This window comes from Xiphophorus maculatus, chromosome 18, assembly GCF_002775205.1.
Source record: "Xiphophorus maculatus strain JP 163 A chromosome 18, X_maculatus-5.0-male, whole genome shotgun sequence".
Taxonomy (NCBI): domain Eukaryota; kingdom Metazoa; phylum Chordata; class Actinopteri; order Cyprinodontiformes; family Poeciliidae; genus Xiphophorus; species Xiphophorus maculatus.
In genome coordinates this window covers 4,170,081-4,180,807 of record NC_036460.1, presented here as the reverse complement: position 1 = coordinate 4,180,807, position 10,727 = coordinate 4,170,081, and the positions used below count along the sequence as shown (strand labels likewise).

Below are 10,727 nucleotides of genomic sequence, written 5' to 3'. Positions count from 1 at the left end.
AAAGGGTGTTAACAGGTGATCCGTATTTAAGGATCAAGACAACTGGCATGCTGGCTGTGCATTTCTCCTGAAAAAACAATGAAAATGGGTCGTTCCAGACACTGTTCTGAAGATGAGCGTTTCCTAATAAAAAAATTGATTAAAGAAGGGAAAACATACAAAGAGGTGCAGAAAATCATTGGCTGTTCAGCTAAAATGATCTCAAATGCCCTGAAATGGGAGCAAAAAACTGAAAAACGAGGAAGAAAAAGAAAGACAACCCCTCGAATGGACAGAAGAATAGCCAAACTGGCGAAGACTCAGCCAATGATGGGATCCAAGAGGATCAAGCAAGACCTTCAGTTGACAGTGAGTACTGTGACAATCAGAAGACGTCTTACTGAGGTTAACCTTCCAGCAAGAAGCCCCCGCAAAGTCCCACTGCTGAGAAAAAGACATGTGCAGAAGCGTTTACAATTTGCCAAAGAGCACATTGACTGGCCTGAAAAGAAATGGCATAATATCTTGTGGACAGATGAAAGCAAGATTGTTCTTTTTGGGTCTAAGGGTCACAGGCAGTATGTCAGACGCCCTGCAAACACAGAATTCAAGCCACAGTACTCACTGAAGACCATTAAGCATGGTGGTGCAAGCATCATGATATGGGGATGTTTTTCATACTATGGTGTTGGTCCGATTCACCGCATACAAGGGATCATGGATCAGTTCCAGTACATCAGGATCCTGGAAGAGGTCATGCTGCCATATGCTGAGGAGGAAATGCCTTTGAGGTGGACCTTTCAACAGGATAATGACCCCAAACACACCAGCAAGCGAGCAAAAGCATGGTTCCAGATGAACAAGATTCAACTGATGGAGTGGCCAGCACAATCCCCGGACCTTAATCCCATCGAAAACTTGTGGGCTGACATAAAAAGTGCAGTGCATGAGGCAAAACCAAGAAACGCTGAGGAATTGTGGAATACAGTGCAATTATCCTGGGCTGCAATACCTGTGGAACGACGCCAGAAGTTGGTTGACTCCATGCACCACAGATGTGTAGCAGTCATCGGAAACCGTGGTTTTGCAACAAAATATTAGTTTAGGATACTCAGCTAGGTTCACTTATCAAGAATTTCTTTGTTTGTACAGTACATTTTTGAGTTTCCAAGGAAAGATGGCAACACTGCTATTCTTTTGAACATGCCATTTCTTACTTTATTTGAAATATTATTATTATTATCATTTAAGTTTTGATGACTTTGCGCAATTGTTTTGCTTTGGAATAGAATGTACTGTGTCCCCAATGTATCTGTGTTCATTAAAGTACAATTTCTTTGAAGAATTTTGACATTTACTCATTTTTCTCAAGGCACTGCTATTATTTCGAACACAACTGTATATATATACGTATATACAGAAGCAAATGTTGATTTGCTTCTGTATATTTTTCATATAAAAATGCCAGGCTTTCAATTAAAGTTTTCAAAGACATTTTCTGGGAAGGAAAGAAAAATGGCTAAAGGGAAAGGAAGGAAATGAAAAGGTGCTTTAAAAAAGTATTGGGTATGTAAACTTATTAAACACTATTGCTGCCGTTTGTTTAAATTTTTACCCTCTAACAAATCAGATAGCTTCTCAGTTAAATTGTATTGCATATTTGTCACTTTAAAATTGAAAAAAAAGTTCATAATATACAAATGTGACCTTTAACTGTGATGTAATCACAGTTTATACCCATCAGAACATCAAGATAAAATAAATGCAAATTTACAACAGTTCATCTCCAATAACATTAAAACAAAAAACCCCACACATTTTAAAACCCTTCTAAGGTACAAATAGGATGTAAACAATTATCTTAGTTCTATCACAACACGCTCTACTTCACAGTCTGCATAGATTACATTGACCTGCCACTGTTTTACCTGCTGCTTTTACCCTGAGACTGGGCTGGAGAGGCTGAGGCTGAGAGGAGCAAATGAGAGCTTCAGTAAGATAAACTACAAACTACCAGCCACAGATGTACAGGAAACATGTAACAGATGTAATCCTGCTGGATTCCTGTGAGCAGCATCTCACAGGAATGAATGTTTCAATTACAAAGATAGAGAAACAAGGAAAAAAACTGGAAAATGTCAGAAAAAGGAAAGAGGAAAAACGAAAAGGGTAAATAGAAAAAAAAGGAAAACCGAAAAAGAAAAGGAGGATAGCAGGAGGAAAGGGATTAGAGAAAAAAGTGAAAACTAACAAAACAATTAAGAGGAAAAAATGGAAAACAGACTAGAATAGAAAAAAAAGTAGAGAATGGAAAAAAGTGGGAAAAGAGAAAATTGCCAAAAGAAAAGAAAAAAGGAAAAAAGCAAAAACTGGCAAAAAAAAGAAGAAGTAAAAACCGAAGTAAAAAAGGGGAAAAGGAATGAGGATGAGGTGGGTTTTTCTTGGCCATATAGAAATTGGTTTATTTTGCAAAACTGCAGTGGCAACACTTTTTTGTGCATCACGGGTCTCATGATCAACAACCGGATGTTACAACCGGTGCAAAACACAAAGAAGACGAAGAAGAAAACTGGAAGCAGTTGGAGGATGATGCTTTTCAATGCATCATTCACATGTGCAACTTATTCACATGTGATTTTAATTACTTTTCTCATGTAATGGAAACTCTGCAATTGCGAAATTGTGTTTCTTCAAAATTAGCGCAAAGCTGATAAAAGGTTTGAGCACATTTGCATTGGAAACGCAGCTTGTTAGATTTTAAACTGGAAACCAACTTTACCCAAATCGATTTCAAACATGAAGATTTTAACAATTATCTGTAAGACAGACAAGATTCACTGCACTCACCTTGTGACCGGAGATCTGCTGATTCTCTCAGGTTGGTCTGTGACCCTCAAGAAGAAGAAGAACAAAACGATCCATTAGGAACCAACCAAATATTATCAATTCAACACATACCAATGTCCTTTAAACCTCCTCTATAACACAGAACAACTCGGACCCTTAAAGCACAGATGAATCATTAGAACCCTCCGCTGCTCTGAAACACAGGATGAAGGAGAAACAACAACATGAAGCAGGTGAGAAGTTTGGATGGAGTGGGATGGAGTTTATACTGTAACAAAGGAACATCATCAAAAAGTCAGTGTGTGTGTGTGTACTTGTTTTTGCTACATATTGGGCCAACCACCCAATACATTCACCAACTCCCTGAAGATCTTTATGTCTATGGGGACCAAAGGTTGGTGCTACTGCGGTAGCCCCCTATTTCGCTTGTAAGGGGTTCAGTTTAGAGGAAGAATGTGAATTAAGATTTGGTTAAGGTTGGGTAAGACCAGGGGCCTGCAATCTTTCCAACCAAAAGAGCCATTTTGCTCGGAGAACAGCCAAATAAATCTCTTTTAGAGCCGCAAATGTCAAATGATGCCAATTGGACCAGACACTGCTCCAAAAGCAGAAAGCAGACTAAAGTGCAGGGCATTCTGGGTAAATACAATGAAAACAAACAAGCTAATCCAGTTCTAGCAGGAGAAATTACTTGTGATCTTTAGCCAAAGACAAAAAAAACTCCTACAACCGCTCTGATGCTACTCCATTTTTATTTACACTTATTTATAAGAAGGTGGTTGCACTCAGTGTCTTTTTCAAAGGTTTCTGTGTTACTTCCTTCAGTGGATCTTGGTGCAGCGCCCTCACAGCCGAGGAAGGAAACAGGTTTTTCAAATGGTTTAGTCCATTTGACAAACTACAGTGTGAAAAGCAGCAGCTGGAAATGTAATAAATGTTCCAATTTTGGTCCCAAAGCAAACCAAGCTTACCGGACGATCAGGTGGGAAAACATTCTTTGTGAAAATCCAGTGGAAATAATTAAAAACTGTGTAAGACCTCCAGTTGCTGTTCTCTGTATATTTAAAAATATAGACTAATTTTGTTAAATTTTTTAAACAAAAGCTATTAAGAGTCATTGTGGGAAGTTCAAAGAGCCGAAGGTTGCAGACCCCTGAGTTAGGGATAAACATGTAACAGGTGGGGTTAGGGTTAGCCATAAATGCAGATACTAAGATGGATAGTAGTCATCTTAGTGGGTTTAAATGAGAACATGCTTAAATCAATTGCACTTTCATAAATTACCACATAATTAAATACCATGCAGAGAAGCAATGAACTAGAGCAGAAGTTGTTGTTTCTGTCTTTACTTTGTCTATGGTTAAGTGTGTTTTGATGTTGATTATTTTTTGTTTTGTCTGTTATATTATAAGTCACTCCCGGAACAAAATGTCCAAATTCAGACAATTAAGTATCTATTGAGGTCAATACAAAGTTCTAATATTGATAGAAATACAAGCTTGAGAACGTGCAAGTAAAGATGTTGACTGGAAATTAATCAACCATGAATCTAAATAGTAAAAATCTTAAGAGATTTTATCTGACAAATAGACTGAATAAATTTGGTGTTTGTTATTAGTGTGATGAAAGAAAAAAATATGTACCATTGTATTATGATGATAAAATATAAATATGTAAATATAAATATTTCTTCAAGTTTAAGTTCTTTAGAAAATCCTCTTTTGTAACCAGTGTAGTTAACTTTACAGATTAAAAGAAGAAAATAAGCAAGTTACAAACAAGCCTGCATTTTCCATATATGATCACTAGATGGCGCAAATGTTTGCTTAATTTTTTTTAAAAGTTAGTTGGCGCAAAGGTTTTTCTTTTTAATCAGCTGTTGTTTTCCAATAACAGCAATAACTGCCTCGTCTCTGCACTGTGCCAGTAAATCAAAATAAAACCCAGACAATGTGCTCATGAAGACTCTCTCTGCCTAAATAATCAATGATCAATAATTGTGTAATCTAAATAACTGCAGCAAATAAACAGGGAAAATTTTCTACAACCTTTAACATCAAGGTGATAGAAATCAGAAGATTCTTGCTTTTTCCTCAAACTGATATTTGAAAAGATGCATTTATGTTCTCTATTATCCTAAAAAAATAAAAACAAAATGCTAGATCTAAGTCTTCTAAGTGGTTAAAAAGAAAGTACAAAGTAGTTGTAATAAAAGGTGCCTCTAACAAGTTAAATAAAAAAGTAGAAAAGGAAAAAAAGAGAGACGGAGAAGCTAATGGTGTCACCAGACAGACTCATGTGTCTTAAGGAAGAGGTGTGTGTGTGATCCGTGTTTAACAGAAGGATAAATCCTGGTTATGTAACTAATCCTGATTTAAAGCAGCAGTGATGCCGGGTCAGTAAGTCAGGATGACTGCTACAGACTCAGACGACTCTTACAGGCATCTGCTGCTGCAGAGAGCGCGGACATATGCTGCTCGATTTAAATGTCACAGGTTCAAGGCTGAAGAGCTACAGATGCAAATACTTCCCCAAACTTCCCCACTGAGGCACACATGGTTAAAGGCTCCAGAAAACTGTCACTTTCTGGAGTTATTAGGGTTTTTTGAAAAATAAAATCTAAAGTGAGAAAAATCTGAAGCCTAACAAAGAAACATCAAACCAAAAATATCAAGTACATATAAAAGAGATAAAAAGTTAAATGAAGTTGAAATTAGCTTTTCTATATGCTAAATACATGTGGAAATAAGAGAGAGTCCATAATATTGGACCAATAAATAAAGGAAATATCACACCTTGAATGGATAAAGTGCTTTAAGTCACCATCTCTACATAAAATTACAACTAACAAAGCTACACTGGAACATTTACCATATGCTGAAACCTGAAATATGAACCAAACAGACCTGGTTCACTCCAAAACTCTGCAAAGATTATTAATCTAGTTGAAGCCACATTTGGAAAAAAGAGGGGAATAAAAAGGAAAACAAGAGAAAAATCAGGGAACAAGAAAAAATGGTAAAAGAAAATGGAAAAAAAAAATCAAGAAAAAAAGGGATAAAAGAAGAAAGAAAGAAAAAGAGAAATAAGGGGAAAATAAAAGAAAACAGAGCAAAAGAAATAAAGAGGAGAAGGGGAAAAAGGGAAACAAAAGAAAAAGAGTATTAGGAAAAAGGAAAAATAAAAAAGGAAAATTGGGTAAAAAAAATGAAGGAAATTAAGAACAATAAGAAAAATACAGGAAAAACTGAGAAAATAGGAAAAAAAACATAAAAAGATCACAGCACAATTTATCTGTGATCAAGCTCCACTTTGAAATTCTCTGCATCAGCAAGTTGGTAAGTTGGTTCTCGTCCCTCTGGTTTCCCTGGCAATATCTAAACACATTGTGCCGTTTCTATGACTCAGACTAGAGCAGTTCAGTCGTTTCTGTCTCCTGATCAACTTTAAGCCTGTTCTGACTCAACACTTAGATCCATCACTAAGTCAGAAGGAAGCCTAGCCCATGTAAAAAAAGAAAACATTACTGTCCTAGGTTTTTTCTTGTAAGCTGATGGCGGCGCTGCAGCTCAAGCAACATTTCAGCGCAGCATGAAGCCGAGCCAGCGGAGACGCAGACAGACAGAGACACACAGAGACAGACAGACACCTCTGAGGTGAAGCTGTTCTACAAGAAGAAACAACTAAAAATCAAGTTCTCTCAGAAAAAAACGGGAATGAAAAGTCAGAGCGTGCCTTGAACGCAGAATAAAGAACTCAAACACTGAGTCACATTAAAGGTGAATAAACTGGGATTAATGAACATTTCCAAAGATTAACAACATAAAGAAACATGACTGAATAAATGACATCGAGAAGCGACAACACAGCTTGGAAATACCACAACACTACACAGAATAACTGATGATTATATACTTTAAAAAGCATTTAATTTATGATGTTAAAAAATGTAAGAAACTGACATTGTAAATGTTACTTTTACTATTTTCTCCACTGTTTGCTAAACTAGAGCATCAGTAAATATCAGTAAACTTGAAAATATGCAGCTAAATTTTGAGGTTTAGTGACATAAATCACACTTCTTTAAGAAAGTGGCGCCCGAAAGAAGCAGATTTCAAATGGGAATGTTTTTCCAAAAACATTATTTATGTTTGTGGAGCCGTGCAGTCACAGCCATACGGTTACCTAAAAAGGAAGTAATAAATTGTTTTTCATCATCATTTTTGTCCTTATCACAATATTAACACAAAATATTGTGGTAAAATTATAAGTCCATATCGCCCACCCCTATGCTTGTCAAAGAAGATGGCCGCCCTGGGAAACTATGGTGAAAAAAATACCCTAATTTTCCAAAAATTAAATATTCAATTATTGGAAATATTTCAATCGCCCAGAACTAGCATTAGCTGAACTAAAGCAGGGATTACACTTCCTGCATGTAAAGCAGCTTTACCTCAGGTCAAGGTTTGCACCACTGAACAGCAAGCTGCAACGGACAGCTGATGGAGGGAGAGGGGAGGACGACGGAGGCACTGGAGGGTGGGGCAGGCAGACAGACAGATGCAGCCAGAAAACATGGGAAAGGAAGAAAACTTACTAACTGTTTTTGTCCCCTGCGGGAGGGTGCAGCCCGACATGGACTTGTTTGAGCTCGGACGTTTAGAAGGGTCAAGAGTGACCCTGCGAGGCAAGAGGAAGAGAAGATGAGAGGAACGGGAGGTTAGAGGCAGAAAGAACGAAAGAAAGAAAGAAAAGAAAAGTGAAAGGGATAAAAGAATGACAAAGTAGGAAGCAAAGGTAGAAGAATACAATTTAAACAGAATGCCAAGAAAGGGTAGAAGATTGGCAGGTGTGATTGGTAAGAAAAGGCCAAAGTTGTTAAAGAAATCAAACAGATAAAGCAACAATAAGCAGCCAAGAACAGCAGACCATAAGAAACATACAGTAAGTCAATCTGAGCTGCAGACCTGGGTCAACTGATAGAAATAAAAATGTTTTATCAAATTCCATCCATGTCACAGTTTACATGAATTATGGGATATCAGTACAATTATGCAAATTGAAATTACAAAAATAAATGTGCTTGTTTGAAAAAAATGTGTTTTTCTCTCAAAGAAAAAATATTTATAGGATTTTTCAAACTATTTCAGGTGTAAAGATGATTTAAATTCAAGTTTTTTACACATTTTACTACACACTGTTAAACCCTAATATTTAATTAATTCTACTAAGCAAATTTTTCTGCATTTAGATCAAGATGGAATCGAGAATTTGAGCAGGTTACATATTTAAGATTTGCTATACTACTATTAGACCCAGGTCTTGCATTAATGTGGGCAGGATTTGACTTGTTCTGGTTTAAAGGAAGGCTGGTAGGTTAGTACTGGTTAAGGAAAGGATTGAAAGAGGCAGCAAGTTAGCTGTATGACCTTTGTGTTGAGGTTTAAAAATAAATTCAACCTATAAAAAGTGCTGTTACTGCAGAAATAATGAACAAAATTCAACTGTTAAAAATATAAAAGATTCTGAAAAAAGTTAATTTTAACCCCTTCAGACTTCATTTTTATCAACAGAGCAAAAAAACAAAACCAATTTTTACTCTGCTAGAGCATGAAAAAAAAAGTAAAAAATTACAAGCAGTTCAAGAACGTCAGCATTTTTACTCATAAAAACATAAAAAATAAAACGTGAAATAAAAATAAATAAATTTTGAAACCACAAACAAACTGTAAAATGCTTGCAGATACTTTTTTCTTTACACAATAACACTAAATAATTAAACATTGGCTAATAATCCACTGAGATGGACACTCGACTGACAAAAATCCCAAAATGTAATGATGAAAAATATTTTCAAAATAACTTCAAATACTGTAAGTATTTAAAATTACAAGAGCGATTTCATAAGGCTGCCATGAACTTAAACTTACATTAAATAGACACTTCCTCCTCCTCTTTTCTAGTTTCAGATCAATGCTCGTACACTGCAAAAACTCAAAATCTTACCAAGTAGTTTTGGTCTAATTTCTAGTGCTAATATTGCAGTACACTTGAAATAAGACAAAACTAACAAAAATAACTTTTCAGTAAGAAATAGCAGATTACTTTAAGTCAATAATTCCTATATATTGATGAAAACGTTCCATTGGCAGATTGTTTGACTTATAACCAGATATTTTGTCCATGTTTTTAGTGGAATAATCTTCCAATGGAACTGGTAATTTTTCATCAATATTAATGAATTACTGACTTACCACAATGGTGTCCAAACGTTTTGCACTGACAGCCAAAATCCCCAAGATGAAATTTCTCAGGGACCAAAATTTGTTTTTTTCTCTCCATTAAAAAACACAAATTATATTACTGTGAATTTTTTCTCCTTTAACTGAACAACAATACGTTGAACAAGTCAACAAGTTACCTTTTCTTTTCCACCAGAACCAACATTTGTATGAAATTTGCCTTAATGTTTACATTTATTTAACTTTTTGAGCCAATTCATTTCTATTTTATTGGTCTATAAATTGTTTTTGGTTCATTTCCAGCAGTAAAAAGGAGAATTTTTTAACCCAAGTGGGTTTCTGAGTAAAACGTTGCTGGATGTTAGTGGCATGACTTCATGCTATGATCTGCTAATGAAAGACGCCCGACTTAAAACAAACTCCTATTTCTTGCTGAGAAGTTACTTGTAAGTTAGTTTTGTCTTATTTCAAGTGAACTAAAATACGGTTTTGTAGTTTTGCAGTATATTGTCTGATGCCAATGACCAATACTGGTCAATGAGAAACTAGAATCATTCAAATGACGAAATCCCTATTTTTCCATTGATTTAAACCCTGACACACATCTTGTCCATTCCAGTGGACGTCAGGTCTGAAGGGGTGACTCTAAAATCAGATGCTCTCTACCTAATGTTTTCTACTTTGAACCTCAGCATCTCCTCTTACTTGCGGGTCAGCTTGGAGGTGATCTTGCTGAGCAGGTTGGATGGGGCCCGGCTCCTGACGTGGGGCAGCGGGCTGGCGTCGTGAGAGAGCGTCGGGGACACCGGCGGGGCGTGAGACGGAGGCCGGCGGTCTCTGATCTGACCCCCGTGGAAAGTGCTCCTCACCGTGGATCCTCTGGAGAGACGGGATGACAGCGTGGCGGACGAGACGCCGGAGGCGCCGGCGATGCTGTGGGAGGAGGGCGAGGCCGGCGGCAGGCGGTGGGATAAGGTGCTGCAAGAAACACAAGAGCAGGAAGAATCAAGTTTGTTCGTATCGCACATTTCAGCAACAAGGCGGTTCAAAATGCTTTACACCATAAAAGCATCATACAGTTACTACTTAACATTACAACTAACTGGTGACTGTATAATATTACACATAAAAGAAATAAACATAACATTTTGTCAAAATCATCAAGCAAATACACATCAAATATGTTGGTCAATGTTCCAGTTATCGTGTTTCAAAAGCATCTCTAAAGAGGCGACTTTTTAGACTAGATTTAATATAAATAATTTTTTGGCTGTTTTGCTTTTTATTTTTAAATAAAAAAAATACAAACTATTTAATTAAATGTCATGAAATATGCAATAGTCATTGACAAAGGCAGCTGTCGTCACTTTAAGAGGCTCATTAAAACCCAAAACATTCAGATATGCGTCGACATAAAGGCAGAGCTAATTAAGTCTGACTGTCTGGTATCTGAGTTAAAACAGAAGTAAATAAACATTAATACTATTATTAATAATGAAAGACAAGATTTGTAGAAATCGTAACCTTTATAATTTCTTTCTTTAGAGCCCCTGCATCCCCTTGTTTATTCACATCTAATTTCCTTCCTGTCAGTCAACACTTTATCACACACACACACACACACACACACACACACACACACACACACACACACACACA

The 10,727-nt window shown here is 36.5% G+C and overlaps 1 protein-coding gene across 4 annotated transcripts in view; it reads right to left on the bottom strand.

The window, feature by feature from the left end:
- Positions 1-10,727, bottom strand: part of LOC102228858 (MAP/microtubule affinity-regulating kinase 4-like) — a 59,949-nt gene that overhangs the window by 5,301 nt on the left and 43,921 nt on the right. The window contains exons 15-17 of one of the 4 annotated variants that reach the window (XM_023350680.1): positions 9,774-10,046; positions 7,424-7,506; positions 2,827-2,863 (exon numbers count right to left, since the gene is read on the bottom strand). In XM_023350680.1, coding sequence (XP_023206448.1) covers positions 2,827-2,863; positions 7,424-7,506; positions 9,774-10,046 — 393 coding nt within the window. Of the gene's footprint in view, positions 1-2,826; positions 2,872-7,423; positions 7,507-9,773; positions 10,047-10,727 lie in introns of all 4 variants that reach the window. The other 3 variants (XM_023350682.1, XM_023350681.1, XM_023350683.1) reach the window with 3 other exon arrangements.